Source organism: Echeneis naucrates, chromosome 24 (genome assembly GCF_900963305.1).
Source record: "Echeneis naucrates chromosome 24, fEcheNa1.1, whole genome shotgun sequence".
Lineage (NCBI taxonomy): Eukaryota > Metazoa > Chordata > Actinopteri > Carangiformes > Echeneidae > Echeneis > Echeneis naucrates.
The window spans coordinates 2,107,260-2,127,167 of NC_042534.1; the positions used below are offsets into that span (position 1 = coordinate 2,107,260).

The 19,908-nt window shown below is 41.1% G+C and overlaps 4 protein-coding genes across 6 annotated transcripts; 1 reads left to right on the top strand and 3 right to left on the bottom strand.

Moving 5' to 3' along the window:
• Nucleotides 1-172: 172 nt before the first annotated feature.
• Nucleotides 173-6,287, top strand: selenol (selenoprotein L). Its single transcript, XM_029495880.1, has 9 exons — nucleotides 173-331; nucleotides 1,134-1,212; nucleotides 1,322-1,375; nucleotides 2,296-2,341; nucleotides 2,556-2,683; nucleotides 2,789-2,903; nucleotides 3,410-3,532; nucleotides 4,094-4,231; nucleotides 5,334-6,287. The coding sequence occupies exons 1-9, from the start codon at nucleotides 226-228 to the stop codon at nucleotides 5,472-5,474; spliced, it is 930 nt and encodes a 309-aa protein (XP_029351740.1). The 5' UTR covers nucleotides 173-225; the 3' UTR covers nucleotides 5,475-6,287.
• clec11a (C-type lectin domain containing 11A) lies at nucleotides 6,269-11,807 on the bottom strand. Of its 2 annotated transcripts, XM_029495876.1 has the most exons (8): nucleotides 11,506-11,807; nucleotides 11,039-11,161; nucleotides 10,758-10,857; nucleotides 9,179-10,367; nucleotides 8,354-8,468; nucleotides 8,103-8,210; nucleotides 7,799-7,882; nucleotides 6,269-7,353 (listed from the first exon to the last, which is right to left on the bottom strand). In XM_029495876.1, exons 4-8 carry the CDS (start codon nucleotides 9,671-9,673, stop codon nucleotides 6,941-6,943), a joined length of 1,215 nt encoding a protein of 404 aa, XP_029351736.1. In that variant the 5' UTR covers nucleotides 9,674-10,367; nucleotides 10,758-10,857; nucleotides 11,039-11,161; nucleotides 11,506-11,807; the 3' UTR covers nucleotides 6,269-6,940. The 2 variants fall into 2 exon arrangements, with proteins under 2 accessions (XP_029351736.1, XP_029351738.1); XM_029495878.1 differs by lacking the exons at nucleotides 10,758-10,857; nucleotides 11,039-11,161; nucleotides 11,506-11,807 and having other exon boundaries at nucleotides 6,269-6,479; nucleotides 6,970-7,353; nucleotides 9,179-10,524.
• A 602-nt stretch (nucleotides 11,808-12,409) lies between these two features.
• Nucleotides 12,410-17,094, bottom strand: c24h1orf198 (chromosome 24 C1orf198 homolog). The gene is made up of 6 exons (XM_029495879.1): nucleotides 16,751-17,094; nucleotides 15,965-16,015; nucleotides 15,720-15,830; nucleotides 15,231-15,398; nucleotides 14,271-14,630; nucleotides 12,410-13,711 (listed from the first exon to the last, which is right to left on the bottom strand). Exons 1-6 carry the CDS (start codon nucleotides 17,057-17,059, stop codon nucleotides 13,655-13,657), a joined length of 1,056 nt encoding a protein of 351 aa, XP_029351739.1. The 5' UTR covers nucleotides 17,060-17,094; the 3' UTR covers nucleotides 12,410-13,654.
• LOC115037388 (gap junction Cx32.2 protein-like) lies at nucleotides 12,420-19,028 on the bottom strand. Of its 2 annotated transcripts, XM_029495882.1 has the most exons (3): nucleotides 18,900-19,028; nucleotides 18,236-18,767; nucleotides 12,420-13,147 (listed from the first exon to the last, which is right to left on the bottom strand). In XM_029495882.1, the coding sequence occupies exons 1-3, from the start codon at nucleotides 19,026-19,028 to the stop codon at nucleotides 13,062-13,064; spliced, it is 747 nt and encodes a 248-aa protein (XP_029351742.1). In that variant the 3' UTR covers nucleotides 12,420-13,061. The 2 variants fall into 2 exon arrangements, with proteins under 2 accessions (XP_029351742.1, XP_029351741.1); XM_029495881.1 differs by lacking the exon at nucleotides 12,420-13,147 and having other exon boundaries at nucleotides 18,144-18,767.
• Between the last annotated feature and the right edge of the window lie 880 nt (nucleotides 19,029-19,908).

Consider the following 19,908-nt stretch of genomic DNA (forward strand, 5'->3'; position numbering starts at 1 on the left):
GTTATTCTTGTTGGACTTAATGTAATAATCCTACCAAAGACAAAAGCCTTTCTGTAAATCTACCTGAAAAATAAAATACAATAAAATAAAATAAAATCCGAACTACTTCCGTCTCCAGGTGATGACGCAGTCGATCCTTGTCACGTGGTCAGGAAGTCGGTCTGGCTCCGGCGGCCGGAGGCTCAGCAGTCAGTCGCCGGGAATCGGAGCCCGGAGGTGGGCACGATGGCGGAGGACGTGACGGTGTCGGAGGAGATTTTGACCGGAGCCCTGGAGCGGCTGGTCGGCCTGAGCCGAGTCCTGCTGCAGGGAGCCCAGAAGGAGGCAGAAGGTGGGACCGGAGCTTTTAAATGAAATGTTTTACTTTGGTGTTGGTAGAGAAAACACAAAAAGACTGTCATTAAAGCTAAAGCTAAAGCTAAAGTTCCTGTTAAATTCCATCTAAAACGGAAGAAATCTGCACAGATTGAATGAAGTTTTGTCCCCAGTGAGTTTAAGAAGTTTAAAACATGAAGCAAAAGTGTTTAAATGTTTAATCTGAACTAATACTGATGGTCATTTTAAACATGGAGATGCTTCTCCAGATTTATTGAGAGCAGCATGAAACAAGGTGACAGTAAATAAATGGATCTCTGTTTCTGCATTAGTGAAGATGTAATATTACACTGATTTAGTCTGATCTGGCTGAAAAAACATCAGATTTTACTTCAGCTGGCCTCCTTTAACATTTGAATCGATGCAGACTGTGGTTTTATTCAGAGTTAATATTAAATTGTGTGGCTTAACTTAAATGATGTTCAAAGTAGAGCAAAATGTAAGACATTCAAATGAAGAACACGTGAGATTAAACCTAAAATCCAGTCCAGAAAATTGAGCAACGTTCAAAGAATCCGCTTTAACATTCTTTCATCAGGATTGATATGTTTATCTGAGTTACCTTGTGAGGTCAGTGTAGTTCATAAGTTTCCTTTTGTTTCACAACCTCGCTGCTTTATTAAAGCCGATCAGTGCGATTGAGTCACTGGATTAAAAAGCCTGCTGTTGTAATGTAATCCCCATCATGCTTATCTCCGACACAGTGACATTGCAAAAATGAGCTCGTTCAATAATGCGGCCTTTTGTTTTGGACGCAGCCTCTCTGGAGAACTTTGTCCCACATAAGATCACCACTTTATTTGGCCTGATGGCAGCAGGAACAGACTTCTACAAGAGGTGTGACACACACAATCATTCCAATGAGTCTTTTGATAACATGTCATTTCGTCATTTATTTGTTTTAAGACGTATCTCATTTATAATTTTGTGTTTTGTTGTTGCAAAGCCTTGGAGTGAAGAAGAAGAGTGAAGCAGAGGCCATTTGGCAGAAGTTTTATCAGTAAGTGCCGGCATGTAATCAAAGTCCAAGTAACAATCTAGATAGATAGATAGATGTACCTTTATTGATTCCCAAGGGGAAATTCACACAGTCAGGAGCCCATCAAAATAAAAAACAGAGTTCAAACTGAGTTCACCAATATCTCCATCTCACCACGTTTGTTGGGCAGAGAATTAACATTTCTCATGACAAATGATAGGAGAAAGGGCTGATATCTCCATGTCCTGGCCTTCACCTTTGCACCAGCACACCTCTTTATCTCAGCTGGATTCGGGTGCTATCCTCCAGATTTGCCCAGTTTCAATGAAAGAAGCTCTTCTCTTGAGTAAACTTTTCTCCCCACAGGAATAACCATCAGCAATTGACGAAAAATAATAAAAATACAACAAAAATAAAGTAAAATTTAGTAAAAATTGAGAGCTACCAGACGTTGCTGCTTCTTGTTGAAGCGCATGTTCTAGAATCTGTTGACATATCAAACAGATTGTTGTAACGGATTAATAATAAATAAATAAAAGTATATATTGTGTGGCTGTTGAGGAGTTTCAGCTTCCTGCTGATTCGTTTACTCCTCACTCACTTCAACATTTGAGTCAGGTTTGGCTCAGAGGACACAAGTTCATTCTGACAAATTTAAAACAAACACATGAACTGTATGGATAAAAAAAAAGAAAGAAAAATATGTAAAATATATCCATGCACATTCAGGCAGTTTTTTAAAAGCTGGACTGAGACCATAAGCTCATTAGGAAAGATTTTACTGAGGTAATAAATCAGATGAGAAGTAGAAACATTTCCTCATAGAATTCAATACACTCAGAAAATATTGTTGAGCCTGCTGATGGTTCATGTTGTGGCGTCTCATCAGTAATTCATGGAAACGCTCACTCAGTGTTGACGCTGCTTTGTGTATTTTCCAGCCGTGCAGCAGTGAGGGAGCTGGTGGAGGAGCTGCTGCAGCTCGAGGTCTGTTAGTGTAACAGAGTTTGTTTGCATTTGCATTTATTTGATTTTTCCCTTTGAGACCTAAAATTCATGATTTGATTTCTGATTAAAACTGCAAACTTAAATGTTTGTAGGTTTAAGAAAATCCATTTAATAAAAACTGGCAGCAAATGAAGAAGTAAATATTCTCTCTATCTCTCTCTCGGATTTGGTTTTGATTTGTTTGTGGTTGCAGAGTGAGTGGGACTCCTTCCTGGAGAGTGTGGACCGAGGTCTGCAGGCCTCGGACGGGCAGTTCTCCGGGGTGAAGTCCCCCGACAGTCTGAGCCCCGACGTGGCCTTCACTGATGGACGCAGCGGAAAGTGAGTTCACAGATGAGACAAACAGCCTCTGATGGAAAAGGAAATGAAAAACCAGAGCGACAGTCAGACCGTGATGAATGTCATGGCATGCTTTTGTTGTTAAAGGAGTGTGACTCTGGGTGATTACCTGGGTCGAGGTCAGAAGCTGCTGCTGGTTCTCATCAGACACTTTGGATGACTGCCCTGACGAGACCACGTGGCCGAGCTGGAGGCCAATATGGTATTTATACAAACGTACTTTTAGTGTTCCCTCTGTTTACTGTGTTCAGGGACATTAAAGGACCCCTGTGTGAGATTTAGTGGCCTCTAGTGAGGCTGCAGCACGTAGTCCTGGTTCACCAGGTGGTCCAGGACTGAAATCCTGAAGCAGGAGGGGTTTAAACTTCTTGTCCAGTTGTTGTAACTGCTTCAACAATCTTAATAAGAGAAAAACGAAGCAGCAACATCCGGGTGTCATTGTGGATGTTAAACAGGTAAAAAGTCTGGTCACCACGGCAACAGCTGTACATCTATATCCAGTCCTATGCAAGATCACGTTAGGAACGGCTAAGCTTCTTTCTTTGCTGTCCTGACTTGGCCTTTCAGCCGCGGCCCACTTTTATTTAAGGAAGTTGCTGCTATTCAAACAAAAGTGTGGTAAAGTAAGTCTGACAGGTCGTTGTGTATTCTTAGAGCGGCTTACAATTAGTGGTGACATTTCTTCTCCCTCATTGTGTTTCCCTGCAGGCGGCTCCAGAGGCTCGGTCGCTGCGGGTCCTGGTGGTTAGTTTTGGCAGTTTGGAGGGAGCTCGGCTGTGGCTGCAGCAGACAGGATGCACCTTTGACCTGCTGCTGGATCAGCAGAGGAAGGTTCTTATGTTTTTTCAACTTCACCAGCTTTTTAAAAACACTTCAGTTTTAACAACATAATAAGGGGGAATTAAGGGATCTCCAAATTTATGGATTTGGCCCGTAAAAACAAAATAAATGTGTTATATGGTCTTTATTTATATTCACCGCTGGGCAGCAGGTGCATGAGACTTAAAAAAAAAAAGAAACAGTTGGAAAGTCGGGCATTTACTCAGCACAAACAGCTGATGATGTGCCATAAAAGTCCAGTGAGCTGAGGCTACAAACCTTTTATTTGGAAAAGTGGCTCTCCAGATGTGAGCAGATGTGAGATGGAAAGGAGTGCAATCAGCCAGTGATGAGGGGAGAGTTTCCACATGCCAGACAGACGTAATCATCAATCACAGACGCCATTTTGAATTTCTTCATACCGCTGAATTCCAAACTGATGTTTTGATTTTGTCTCCAATGGATGTTTTTGATTATAGAAACCTGTGAAAAATAAACAGCATTTTTCTGATGTTGTCCGTGCCCCCCCCCTCCCCCCCCCCCCCCCCCCCCCCCCCCCCCCCCCCGCTGTAGATCTACAGGACTTTTGGCCTCGGCTCGTCCTACGCCAAGGTGATGAAGTTCAGTTGCTTGCTGCAGTACTCAGAGTACGGCATTGCGGAGAGATACTTCCCCGACGTCCCCCACCGCCTGCTGGAAGACATCTACCAGGTAGGGAAAAGGACAAGACGGCCGAAAAAAAGTCTGACATGGAAGAAATATGTGCAGCAGGACTGCTCTTACCTTCTTTATCAAACCCGCGAACATTATTCTGGGAAAATCATTCATGTCACTCAGACGTTTTATGATGCACCATGTAAGCGGGAAGGACACCGAGATTATTTTTGGTTCTTAAAACTACAAATATACGGACACATCAACAATTCAGAGAAAACACCTTTACAGTCCGGTCAAGAGAGCTGAACCCAGCTGACTTTGTGTTTCATGTTTGTATTTTCTTTTTGTTGATCAGACTGAAACTCATTTAGTCAACAGCCGGTTGAGATTAAAATCCTACATAAAAGATTTGACCTCATAAAAAACACATTGTTAAAGATTAACAATCACATTTGGCTTTCACTCTCTCCGCTACGCTCTACATTTCTCATGTGGTTTCATTTAAATTCACCAAAAAACTAATTATCGTGATATTTCACAACAAAAATCAAACCTCAGAGGAAAGTCCGTCCCTCGTTAATCATCATACGGAGGCCAAAACTAAACGGTAAAGACGAGCTCCACCCAACAGCTACAGCAGTAAATGCTAAATTAAAACATCTTCTTGAACAATCTAATAATGGAAAATATGAACTCACATGGCTCGGTCAGTCCTCTGCTAAACCAGCCTGCTGGACTTTTACTGGCAGAGGAATGTTTTTACTTTTACCCAACTAAAGTGTCTGAATATTTATTCCACCTCCGTAAAACACTCCAGAAAATTCTGTCGCAGTTTCAAAGATTAGGATTGAATTAGATTCAAATTTGGGAATCAGATGGTAACCAAGTGTATCTGATTCACTATCTAATCAAAACTGAATAAGTCTACAGAGAGAATGTAAATAGCTCGAATAAAGTCAGATAGTTGCTGCTGGACGATCCTGATATATCCACATCCCAAATGTTTTTTTTTTTGTTTTTGTCATGTTATACTTTACTAATTAAAACATATTTTATGTGCCATATATTATTTTAGCAACTAACCAAATTTCTGTGTCAGGATTTTTAGTTTTTTATGGATTAATGCAGCTTTAATGGGGTTTTTTTGTGGTTCCAGTTGGGAGGTGACTTTTTGCTGGATGAAGGAGGGAAGGTGATTCTTTCTCATCCCTCTAAAACGCCCCACGACCGGCCGACTATGAAGGACGTCCTGATCGCCGCAGGCCCCTCCCACCACAAACACACGAGCATGCTGTGAAACATCTGCGAACATCTGGAAACGCCCTCACCGACACCACAACGGGAGAGCATCTCTTTGACTCACGTTAATGACGTCACATCTCGCGCTCATGACGCCATGAAGAGGTGTGACTGACGCAAACCTGTGTGACAAAGACAAGCGCTCTGCTTTTGTTGTGTTGGTGTTGCAACGGGAGCATTTTAAAACTACAAACGCTCAGAAACAAACGTTAGTTACTTGAATAATGATGAAAATGTATGACAATCTGAGGAAAGAGATTTTTAAAAATCCAGAATCTGGCCCTTTAATCAAATCCACACTAGTGAGTTCCAGCACTTTTTCCACAATCCTGCTAACTGATAAACAAAGTGCACTACTAAAATAAATAAAATGTATTATCATATAAATGTTATTTAACATTTGCTTTAGCAGATGGATAATATCAGACAGTGTCACATTCTTCTTCAGGCTTTTACTTTAAAGCTGTTTTGGATTTTAGCGGCTCCAAGTGGCAGCTAGGGGGAACATTTTTATTTTTCTGCAGAGGTATAATCGTCCAGTATGATCTGGGGGGAGATGACTTAAAAAAAGTCTGACAGTTTGATCTTTTGATCCAGAATTAAATTTTTTTTTTTTTTTTTTTTTTTTAATACATAAACTCTGTGACTAACGCTGTAGGGAAAATATAGAACTGCTTTGATTTGATGTGAAAAATAACTGAACATATCTGGGTTTTAACTACGTGATCACCGATGTCTGACCTGTTTAACCTTTTTACACTGATCAGAAAATGAAATGCTGTGAACAATGTAAACGTTTAGTAAAGATTTATTAATAACATTTACATTCAGACTTTTATTTACAAGGACAGCGTTCTCTGTTTGTGAATACACAACTGGGGGCACATTTATTCATGGTAATTTGTCATCTTTGGTTCATTCAGAAGTCCGATTGGTATCTTCCTGCCGGAGACGTTGCAGAATCAGCAGCATGTTCAAAGATGTGAAGTAACAGGAGCAGCTGCTGTTACGCCCAAACAAACAAAAGGTTCAGCTGATTCTGAGGAAAATGCCTCCAGTTTCCTTTTTTTTGGAATTTCTTGCATGAAATCACAGCAGAGACCTGACTGTCTTACATTTATATCACTGGGTGAATAATATAATATGTATAACAGGAATGTATTGTTATTCTTTACTTTCAAAAGTTAAATACATTTGAGACACCTTCAACACCCAAAGTACTGTGAAATAGTGTGATGGCTGACACTGTTTAAAAATGATACACAAAGTGTGTATCTTAATTGAATTAGACTGGCTGTTTATATTAAAACACTCCAGGTTTCCTGTGGAGAGTTTGTCGCCTGTAAATTTAGAGTGTCTTTAACAGGAAAATAAGTTATTTGAAAATGTGATGGACCTTCTTTTCTTTAATAATCGTCAGCTGGAGGTCAAAACTGAAAAGGCAGTTTGGCTGAAGTGTTAACTTTAAAGCGCCACCCTGTCGTCAAACTCACACAGGTAGTTCATGGTCCGATCGCAGTAGTGGTCCCACCAGTCGCCGTCGTCCGAAGACATCGCCACGCAGTTCTCCCGCCTGCCCCCGTCCGGCTGGCTGGACAGGAAGTGCTTGCGCCACTGGAAGTACGAGACCCGCGTCCCGTCGTCAAAGAGGTACATGCCCTCAGATCGCAGGTCGTTGATGCCCAGCCAGACGGGCCAGTTCCCCGGGTGGAAGAAGGACTTGACGTAGTCGGCCAGGGCCTCCTGCTCCTTGCGGTCTCGGGGCATCGCCATGCGGCCCCCGCGTTCCAAGCACTTCCTGGACGCTCCAGCGTAATCCTCATAGCTGTTGTACACCAAGTAGCACTTATATCCCACCCTGCGTCCCTTATGGCAACCTGAGGAGAAGCACACATTTAGAAGAACATTTTTAACTTTCATTGGCCCCCCAATGTCTGAGAAATATGCTGTGAGAGCAATAAGAGGCGAAGTTAAGTACCAGGAAACTGCTCAGCTGTTGGTCCTATGAAATGTGAGGTATTATATATAGAGAATAATTTTTATTAATGGAGAACCAAAATCCGTGTCAATACAATCAGCAGAGTTCAAAGTGAAGAGAACATATAAAATATTATTAAACGTAAATAAACGTACATTCAATGTTAACGCTTCAATAGCCTCACTCAGTTTAAACTGACACACAACTTTTCTCTCATTTTTTTACACACACACACACACACACACACATATATATATATATATATAATCCAAATGTCAAAATTGTAATCTTCCTGGACAAACAGTCTAAAAGCGTAAGCAGACAGAAGACAGAAGGAGTGTTACCTTCCAGTCTTCCAACCTCCTTGCGGTTGTCCTTGCTGTGCAGGTAGACCTCTCGGATGCTGTCCTCCAGCTCCCCGACTTTGGCTGCAACACAAACATGGAGACATAAACGTTGTCAGAGGGCTGTAATACCAGATAAAACCGTTTATATCATCGGTGGATTTAATCAGGTTGCTCTTAATTCTCCTCTGCTGTTTTGTATTAACTCATCTTGTTAGTGCAGAGATGAGGCTGAGCGATTAAAATGGATATTTAATGTGAACATAAAGACATAAATGTGGATGATAACACGTGAACGTCTCACCGTCCATCCTGGACAGACGGTCCATCAGCTGACTGACTTTCACATCCAGAGTGTAGTGGCCCACGTTCAGCTTGTGGATGGCCTGGTCCATCCCGGCCAGTCTGGATACTGTGGGAGAGGATGAGGATGTTTCAAAAGCAACAAAATATTACCGTCTTAGCTGAAAGGGTGTTTGTATATTTGGCAATGGATTATGAGAAAATATCTGCCAGTGTTGGATTTGAATCATGTAAATGTGTGAAATGACGTACAGACGTAGTTGTACGAGTTTTCAAAGTCTGAGACTTGGCTGGTCGGCTCCGGTTCGGGCTGAGGAAGAATGTCTGGAACATCTCCTCTTCCCTTTTTAACCTCTGGCAGAGAAGCCTGAAGAACACATAAATCACAATGATGTCACTGTTTGATTCACACTGTGAAGCTTCATTAGAGCTCATTACTGTCCTCTCCAACAAAACTCATCTTAATAATAAATAATTATTATTCTTTGGGTCATTTTGCCAACGATTTCATCAACGGTTGCAGTAATCTAGCTGCAGGAGAGACTTTGATTCTAATCATTTCAAATTAAGGAGCACCCATGTCCAAAAAACTAATTATGTGCTCTCAGCTCCAAAACCTCTGAGGCAGAGCAGGAAATCATCAGTCATTCTGTTTTCAATCTGGCATCTTCTTCTTTCTTACATGAGAGCACAATGAAAGTGGAAATAAGCTTTTAGTCTAAACCCTTAAATGCAGGGTTAAGGTTTAATTTAAATTTGGATCAGTATCAGCATTAATAATGAGTGATATCTACACAGCACCTTTAAAGACAAAGGTAGAAAATGAGAAAACAGATTCAAATGAGCTCAGATTGATGTCTGACACGCTGCAGAGGAAAAACCTGCCAGGTGCAGCTGCTGTCTGGGTGTGTCGTCACCGCTGTGATCCTGAACAGGTCTGGAGTGCGAGCCATCCATCCATGATGCCATCACTCACTCACAGTGAGCCCACGACAGAGTTAAATTAAATATTGCTTTCAGCGTCCAAACAAAGAGAGCAACAGTAAGAAGAGCAGCTTTAGAAAGAGAAGTCCTGACCTGTGTTGGTGCAGCGGCGGCCGAGTCCGTGGGAACAAACAGGCCCAGATAATATAAACACAGCAGAGCGAGCGAGGTGGCAGCCGGTCCCATTTTCTGCTTCCTAATAGCTCTGCGTTTCCCTCCGCAGCAAAGACTGTGCACCTCTGAGTCAGTCTCTCTCTCTCTCTCTCTCTTTCCCTCTCCCTCCCCGCAGCCTCTCTCTCTTTCTTTCACTTTTCCTCCCCTCCTGACCCCGGAGCTTCCCTCAGAGCCCAGATCCAGAGTCCAGAGTCCAGTCCCATCAGGAGTGTGAATGGAAGCTGGTGTCCAGGAGCGTAAACACGGAAGACATTCACAATGACATCCCTGCTGAGAGTCCGCCGTCTGTCCCTCGGCTCTGAAGACGTCTCTCCTCTCCTGCCAAACAACAGGAAAGCCCTTTGTCGCTGCTCCCACCTCCCGTTTCCACTCTTTGTTGTGTGAACGCTGCAGATCTGCCCTGACATCACACATCGGTCTCTCTCCAGAGTGTCCATCTGGAGATCTGGCTTTTCACAGATCAGTTTAATGTTTCCAACAGTGATGTACAATCTCACAACACAACCCCAACTCAACATCTACTTAATGGCTGTTTTTACAAGAACTTCCTGTTCATGCCGATCTCATAGCTGAGGCCTCCACAAAAGTGTCAACAAAAGTAATAAAAATCCAACATGGTGTAACAGTAGCGCAAGAAGGGAAGCACCAGAAAGTCTTAAATCAAACCAGACCAAGTCGGACCACACCAAGTGTGGTCTCACTTCAAAGTTTTGTCAAACTACTAACGCCATACATCCAACATGAACCTTCCTTCTTCACTTTTATATGTACAGTGTACACACACACACACACACACACACACACACACACACACACCCCTTTCATTAATTTGACTTAATATCAGATGTGCTCGCCAAACTCTTCTACTATTATTAAATAAATCAATGTTAAAAGAAATGGGGCTCTATGAATCTGTTCCAGGGAAACGATGACATAAAAAGAATATTACGTAAATGCCTCTGTGTGTGTGTGTGTCTGCTGTAGCAGGAGGTATGCCAGTTAAAATGCCACAAGAATTCAGCAGTTTCCAGGGAAAGCGACCGGGGCTGAGCTCGGGGATCTGGAGACGGGGCGGAGCTCCGGCTGGGAGGGGCAGATGTGTTGGAGTCTGCAGGACGGATTTTTAAAAACTTCAGACCTTTTCCAGACTTCAGTTTGGACTCAAACAAAGGTCTGGAAAAATATCATGGCTCTTAAACTCTCCTCGTGTTTGACCATGCTCAGATTTGATGATTAGATTTACTACTTCATAATTCAAATAATAATCATCTACTGACTTTGAAACAAAAACACTCAAACTGATCAAGTTCCAGCCTCTACAATGGGACAATAAGCTCTGAAATTTGTTGTATTTGTTACTAAATTCAGTTTTTATGGATTGTTTGAAGAGGAAATGTTTCACCATTTTAATCAATCAGAAGTTAAATTGCTCTTTATTTAATGTTTGTGCATCACATTTAAAAAGAAAACATAAAAGTATGAAATGAAACAAACATACCTGCACTTTTACAGTCAGATGTTTCATTTGATCTGTCCTGTTTTATCTGATCATGGATTGTCCCATCAGCACAAAGGAATCTGAATGAGTCAACGCCTCCCTGGAAGAAATGACTGACTCAGTCTCAGTCAGACTAAAACATCCTGTCTCTCTGTTTAATAACAGAGACAGGAGCTGAAATTCTTCAAACACACTAACAGCCCTGTTTCATGTCCCGCTCCGTACAGTGCAAAGCTTTTCATTCATCCAAACGTTTTGTCCGAAACAGAAAAATAAAGTACCTGAGAGGGAACACAAAGGAGCGATTCAGGGCCGGGAAGTGCTGGGCTGAGCTGCAGGGAGGCGGCGGGGCTGGACAGAGCTGCCTCAGTTCATGAGGGATGACGAACACAGACACACAGTAACTGAAAGACCATCAGTGACAGATAATATCCAGATATAAATTAAATATGTATAAAGTTGCTCCAGCTGCACTGTAAACATTAAAGCTTCCTGTGGAATATGTTATACAAAACTTATACTGTAAAGTTCGTACTCACAGCACATTCACTGTAATTTGTTTTTTGTTTTTTTTTTTGATAAACAGATGCTCAGTTTTTCTTCATTTTAATTCTATTTTGAATTCACACCTAAAGTCTGAAAGTTGTCATTATTTACCATTTTATCTAAATCTCATTATCTGTATTATTAACTGTGTACGTTGTGATACATAGATAATGTTGAGCACAGTAATGTTGTGTTTGCTCACTGCAGGGCTCCTGCTTTGCACCCGAGGCAGACGGCGAAACAAGGTCTGATGATTCTGGACTGGGCCAGATCCGTTGTCGGACTGAACATCACAGAGTTCCCCTTCCCTCCTCTCGTCCTGCATGGCATTTTAGAGCTGGTAGACATTACAGCTGGAGGAATTGATGTCATGGAGCTGAGAGGAATCCAAACAAGGAGTCAAAAGATGAAAGAGAAAGAAAACTTGACCACCCCAGAGAAAAGACTTTGGGTTATCTGTTCAACTTTTGGTTGCTTTCAATTACTTTTTCCCTCCCTTGTGAAAACAAACACATTATGACTGATCTGTTTGCAGCCACTAAAGAAACATCTTAAGTGTTTGCTCCCCAGGAAAAACATCACTTGCTATTGTGAAGTGACGAGGGTTCGATCCAAAACCTTTAAAAGAACAGATGAAAATGTTTAACAGGTTTGACTTTCATTTATTTATTCCTTCAAATCTGTGACCTCAAAATGCATGAGTGAAATATACATGTATAGCAGAAGATACAATCAGCGGATAAATATAAAATTCAGTAAAATAGTACTCTAGTCATGTAAACTCTGTGACACGTGTTATAAGTCACTACACGTCCATTCACCTAAAACAGTGCGTCTTATTTTTGTTATCGATGCACACTAGGTTTGCTCGACACTAGTTTGAGGTCGGGTGAAAGTTGAAGGGCGGAGGGGGGGTGAGGTGGTGAGGAAGCGTTGTCGGGGAGCTAAATCCATACAGAAGATCTGTAACAGGTTCCCACAGCAGCCCAGACAAACAGTCCGTGAGTTCTTCCATGAGTTTTTGCACTTCCACGTTTCTTCCCTCTTACGCTTGTTTTATTCATACACCGTTTCCTCCTGTTTTTACTTATGATTGTTTATGTGTCCTCCGCTGTCTTGAAAGGCGCTCATAAGTAAAATGTCCTTTTTTTTTTTTTTTTATAACCATTAGGAACACTGTAACAATTTCACTGTGTGAGCCAGGACCGCAGCACGGAGCACTACTTTAACTCTAAAACTCTTAAATCTATAGGAATATATAGGTATAAATAAAAGCACAGGAGAGAGCAAAATCTTCTAAACCAAAATATTAAAACTAAGAAAATGGATTTAGTGTTGGTGTTAGTGTTGGCACATGGAGTTTTTACATGCTTGTGGTATAAAATTGTTCTTGCTCGCTAGAGTAGTGTCTAAAAGTTCCATGTGAAGGCAGCTAAGTCACACCGTCAATGTGCATTCACACGGCAAGCAACACGTAACAGTGGAAAGCAGGGTAGCAGTTTTATGTCTTTACCAATCTTTCAAATAAAAGACATTTTTATTTGAAAGATCACACCGTAACAAAGCTTACACAACTACCCTCGGACAACAGTCACAGCCATGGCTGGGATTGGTGGTTTGCTATGATGTAATGTTATAGAAAGTTTTTTCTCGTTTTCTTTGTAAAATTATCGTGGCCAGCCAGCTAACCAATGTTTTATTCTTAAGGGGAACCATTCAAGCAGGTAGAGCCCACTAATACCTGTCACCTCAAATTAGTCAAATGAATTGAACTCTAACCCAGATAGATATAATGTATGAACCTGATAACGCCTGTCTTTGTTTAAACTGGTTACATCTGAGGCCTTTTGGAAAACTCCAGGAAGAGTAACATCTGCACTTTGGCACTTTGGCTAGCTGCACACCAACTAACACACACTTAGATTTACTCTTCTTCAATATCTGATCAGATTTTCTGTCACAATTCAAGGATTTTGTTCCCCTTTACACTAAATTCTGGGTCACTCCAACTAAGTTGCTAGAAATGTGAATGCACAGTGAGGAAGCGTGAGCACATTCTGTTCAATCCCTGCTTACTCTACATTTAGTGGCCAGGGGGTGTTTGGCAAGATATCTAATAAAAACCCAACCCTTGTCAGTGAGGGCTCTTCTAATGGCGGAAAAACACCAGCACACAGGCGGTGAGATAATGTCTTAACAAGCCAATGGACATAACTACACGAACATAATGTGGTCATTTTTAGACTGGTGTTTTTTTAATCTAGATGTGGATGTCTGGAGTCATGGCAGTGTGGTCCTTCTGAGGGTGATGACGTGATTCATTCAGAGCGGTGAACGGTCTCGGCTGTGGTTTACCAGTTGTCTAGAAAGTCAAATCCAGTCTTCAGGATGCTGCTGCTCGTGTTGAACTGAGGGGAAGAAACAGGCGGACAGTTTGGGAGAGATACTGACACTGAACATTGGTACTCATTTTTTTATACTGTTCAACTTTCCTGATAAACTATTTATTTATTTTAATGGATTCCCTTCTGCAAATTCATAACATTATGGGCTCTGTCAGGGTATCTCTAATTTCATTTCCTGCACATAAAACAAAATGAAAATGAGTTCTGCTGAGACTTCCCATACGCTTTGGTTTGTTTGGGCTCGTGTAAAAGCTGTTGCAGACTAAACAACATCACAGTGTAAAGACATTGCTTCAGTCTGTGAAATGTGGTGAGATTTGATTTTTTTTCTGAAAGCAAAAGAGGCCAAGCACAGGACTGTGTGATAGTTGAAGCGTGATTTTAGCTGGAACAGAATCTAAGCTACTTTTAAAACCACCTTCTGATTGTGAACAAATAGAAAAGAGGTTGTATTTTCCATACATACTATTGTGCAAGATCATTTGGTAACAATTATAACCAATGGCACTTGCACATAGTTAAAACCAATAGCGAATCTCCATCTATCCATTTCAGAACTCACCTGGGAGAAAGTGGGGCTGGATTCCAGGTTGGGTGAAACGGCCTCTTCTTTCTCCTTCTCCACACGGGTGGGGATGTTGGGGGGCTTTGACATCATGCTGGAGGAGAACATTTCATCCAGGGTGTTGCTCACCGACGGCAAGGTGCTCTGGGATCGCTCCCATCCTGCCACTGTCGAGGACACACTAACCGGTGGGGCGGGGTTTGGCGAGATGGAGATGGATGCGGGTGTCGCACTGACAGCAGTGGGGACGGGGGGTGGGGGAGCAGGAGGCTTTGGCGCTCTCTGCTTTGTGGACCTGGCAGTAGGTGGAGGGTGGGACTCTGCTGCCTCAGGCTCCTTGGAGGTGACAGAGGTCTCCTGCAGAAAAATGTCAACGTTTACTGTTGGTGTTTTCGCTCATTTCACTCTTTATGGATGTTATTTATGTATGCACATGTTCAAAATAGCACAAGTGCAACACAACAAATGCAAATAAATTGTACAGAAACAGTTCCACTAGTTGTTGATATTACATTTAGACTTCATGGACATCCATTTAAAGCAATGTTGGTGGTTCATGAGGCTACAAAGTGAAAAAAAAAATGAAAATGAAAGGAGAGGAAAGAGGAAAGAAGAGCAAAGTAGGAGACTGAGAAACACAAGAGACATGAAAGTTTCTTTTTTGCTGCAAATTGGCTGCATCTGCCATCTGTTTCTCTGACATTTGTGGAGGCTTCACAGATGCCATTTATCTCAGCCTCAGGCTAGACTCTATTTCAGGATACACAGCATGACAACAAATGTGACAAGTGTTTTTTGGGGGGGCATACTTTCAATATGTTGTTCTTCAGAAACTATTCCAGAAAAATTAGATGACTGCACCTTAAGATTTAGAAGCAGCCAAAATAGATGGTCGCTGTTTCTTGGATTGGAAACATCGCCAGAGAGAAAGACAGACTTGTAGACTTCTGTGCTTACCTGTCGGAGGTAGGAGGGGAGGGATTTCTCTCCTTTTTCAAGGGATTTAATCTGGCTGGGGGTCAGGGACTGGAACTCAGCTTGTTCCCCTTCCAGTCTGGACCTCTCAGCACTGATCTTCCAGAAAGACGACTCTTCCTCTGGCCTCCGGCCCTCAGTGACAGAAACCTTCACCATCACACAACAACACCCTTAGATACACTGTCCTCACTTTTGAAAGAAAATTCAAATGACATGGCCCTTCCAATAAAATACCAAAAATTGAATTTGGATAAAAATGTAATTCAAGTTAGATTTTAATCAAAGCGCAATTCCTACTGGACATGTGTACAGTTTAATAATCATACAGAAAACTCAGTCGAACAAAAGAAAAACAGCATCCATACGAATAAATGCAACATAGGTGGCAATGGAGCTCTTCAAATATTTCACTTTAAAGGAATGATTGGTGCACTAAGGCCAGTTTTTATCAGAAAAGGAAAATATTACCTTAGTCGCATGCTGGTTGGAATGAGGAGTCTTTGCGGTTTTTGAGTCAGCATGTGAGGCAGAGATGCTCTGGTCCGCAGAGCCTGAGGTCAAGCTGAACTCCAGCTGACTCTGAAACAGGAAACATTTGAGTCATAACAGTAACTTAGTGTAAATGATTCATCTGTGAATATGTAACCACAGATATTTAAAGAAAAGACTCAAACTTGTAAGTTCAATCGTTCTAATTAATTCATGATTTTTACCTTGGTTTCCCAGGAAAAAGGGGCTGAATGTTCATCTTGCCAGGTAATATCCTACAGAGAGACGTGTAGGTCAGTGAATTATTAAATATAAGCACAAACAATACTTGGAACATGAATAACTTGAATTTGTTTTGCTAATTCAACAAGTAAGTATTTGTCTAATGACTGATCGAACCCAAACGCCTCTTCAAAATCCAGGAAATAGTTATTGAAGGATTAATAAGCAAAAGCATTACTGCTCAGGTAAAACAAAGGGCAGTGATTTACGACAGGTTTGGAAATAAGGACAACACAGCCGGTTCTACTGTGTTCAGTGTCAACTAAAGACCCAGTGACCCACTTTGACAAGAACCAAAATAGCCATGGACAGACAACTGGGGCGGCTGTCCTGAATCCACTGAGCATCCACGAACAGCAGGACACCTTCGGACTCAGTAATGTAGAATAATTAAGAAAACAAAGCTTCAGAGACCGGAGGCTAGCTGGGGTTAGCATGCTGTGCTACTATTTTAACCAAACAGGGCTTTTCAATGGGAGAAACTACTATAGGCTAACATAAACAAGAATAAGGAGATTACAGGTATCTACTAGATGTATGTAGAAGAGATCAAACAGAATAAATCTGTGTTTTTGGTTCATGTTGTCACTCCAATGTCTTGTCTGTCTGTCTGTCTGTCTGTCTATGTCAATGGCTACGTGGCTAGTTAGCAACATTAGCCAAAACATGCTATCCGGACAGCTCACAAACACCTTAAATACCAATTAAAAATGCCCTTTAAAAAATACCTCCTCTCCGAAATGAACTATCTTCTGCCCCGTCTGGATGAGCAGTTTGGGGTAACAGACCACCTCCTCTCGGTCCACTCGGTGCATAGCGTATCGGGCTCGGATGTGCGGATCCATCATCCAGTTGTCGATGGCGCTGTCCTGCTCCTGCGGCGTCATCTTCTCCCACGACGGGCCGTGCTTCTCCTTGATCTTCTCCCGCTCCTGCATGATCTTCTTGGCCATGGAGCTGATGGAGGAGAAGTACTCGAACTTCTTCTCCTCCATCCTGTGGGCGTCGAGCCCCGGCACGGCGGTCGCGGTGGCCATCTTCAGCCGCCGCCAGCTGTTGTTGTTGTAGTTGCTGGGGAAGAGGAAGCTGCCGGAGGCGGAGGGAGGGCGGGAGGGCCGCCGGCCGGTCCTCCGCGCTGACGGCGCCATCTTGTGACCGTTGTTGTTTTTTTGTTTAGATTTATTTTTTCAACCACTCATAATCAAAATCGTTATTCTGCATCATTTATAAAAAAAAAATAAATAATTATAATAATAATAATTTTATACGTCGGTTACGTCCATACCTGACGTCAGCGCTCTGGCCGTCTCGTTACCATGGAAACAACGAAGGGCGATGGCTGCGGGGAAAAACACGGTAACGACCAAAAAGTGCCTTTTAAAGTTACTTTTACTTTATTAAATTTTAATCTAATAATTTATATTTCACACGTTTGAACTGTTATTATGAGATGTCAACAACCTTTTCTACTATTTTAGGGATGTAATATACATTAGTTTGGCAATTTATTAAGAACACCTAAAACTTCGGCCATCGTTTTTAATTATTTGACTCTTTTAATTTACTTTTCCTCTGATGACGATTATTTAACTATAGAAGGACTTATTCAAACATACATTTTCAGTATTTATTTATTTATTTTAAATCATGGCTTATTCACAGAAAAATGAAACAAAAACAGCTTTGCTCCAAATGTGCTTTATTTCTCCAAATACGTAATAAGTAATAAGTTATGTGTTTCCTGAATGAATACATTAAGCTTGCAGTCAGTTGCAAATTGTCAATACAAAACTTGAAAAACAAATATTTACATTGCATTGATATCAATGGAAATTAACCAGTTTGGGGAAAAAATAGATTTGTGTAATATCAAAAAATATTGCTGCAGAACAGACCATCGTAGAGTTTTACAAAATAGCTTTTAGCCAATGCAAATTATAATAAAGGTAGACAAACAAACAAAAACACACAAAACAATACATTAGAAAAGAGTTGTTCCATTTTGTCGTATATTGTATCCTCTTTGTGCATTTTTAGATAGTTGATTGCTCAAATTCATAAGCTGGTGGATCTAAATGGATTTCCCAGGCTTTTTCTGTGACAGGTATCATGGAGGCTGTGTTACTCTTTTTTAGTAAGACCATCTCCATTAAAACATGGGTGAATGGCTATAGCAGTGGCTGGAATGTTTTTAGACTTTCGTCTGGATGAGCGACAACATATCAGGTAGAAGATCTCTACTACGTTGAACAGAAGAGAGACACAGGACATCACAAGCATGAAGATGATGAAGATGGTCTTCTCAGTGGGTCGAGACATGAAGCACTCTACAGTGAAAGGACATGGAGCTCGGGAGCAGACAATTCTTGGGTCCATGACAAACCCATACAGGTAATACTGCCCCACAATGAATGCTGACTCCAGAATTATTCTAAAAACTATGGAGGCCATGTAGGTTCCCAGCAGGTTGCCTTTAATCTTCACATGACCTTTATCATCAGTGTACTTGGGAACTTTGGAAATTTCACAGCTTGAGTGCGTTTGGATGTATTGTCTCATCTTATTTTCTTTGTGGATAATATGGACCACATGGCCGAGGTAGATCAGCGTTGGCATGGAGACAAAGATAATCTGGAGGACCCAGAATCGAATGTGGGAGATTGGGAAGGCACGGTCATAGCAGACGTTTTTACAACCGGGCTGTTTGGTGTTGCAAATCATATTGGACTGTTCATCACCCCAAACCTGCAATTTTCACATGAGAAATTATTATGGTTATTAGTACACACATTTACAACAGCACAAATCTCTCAGCTTCACTCAAATTATACAAAAAAAAAAAAAAAAAAAAAAAACTGTGATAAATTTGGTGCGAACCTTCTCTGCTCCAGCTCCAAGGACCATGATCCTGAAGATGAAAAGCACACTGAGCCAGACTTTCCCGATGATGGTGGAGTGGGTCTGGACCTTGTCCAGCAGAGAAGACAGAAAACCCCATTCTCCCATGATGTCTGATCTGATGAGGAAAAGCACATGAAAATGTCAACAGATAAATAACTATCACTAAAAATAACGATTATCACTTATTGTCAGTTCAGTTTTCACTGGTTTCATTAAAACTGTGCAAGGTGAATTATGATTCCAGGCCCAAGCTCATCTCAGTCACCAGTGAGATGGAGGTTTATAGAGAAAACCCAATAAAATATAATAAAAGAAATATAATACCAATGAGTGATTACCAAGACATGCAGAGCCCAAAATCACATTCATATAGTGTTCCTTTGTCTATTATCATTTTAGGACATGCATTTTTTCTAATTAATAATTAAATATCTAAAATAAATATTTTTATACTTGACATATATTTTCAAACTAATTGTTCTAGCTGGTGTTAACAGTTGATAACTGATTAATGCTGCGTTTGTTGTTGTTGTAAAATCTATACAATGTGCAGCACGGAAAGAAGGAGCTGTCAACTCCGACATAACCAAGACTTATCTCATACGCATCTATCAACATGTTTTCCATAAGAAGAGGAGCAATTTAGTATGTTGACACAACACATTATTGTTTTATCACAGAGCATGAACATCAGCAAATAATACAGTTTTTTAACCTGATGGATTATAAACAGTTGAGTCTGAATGTCCATGTTGCCTGAAGAGTTTTTCCACTTTTAGGTTTTACTTATAGACACTAACACTGACACTCTACCAAGGCGAGAAAATGTACTCATAATTATAAATCTCCATATTAAAACATTGCTGCAAAAATAAGATTATCTAGTATCATATCCCCAAATAATAGCATGGAGATTAAATTTGAGTTCATTACATTTTAATATTTCAGTATTAAAATCTTACCTTTAAATTTTAAAGGTCTTCTT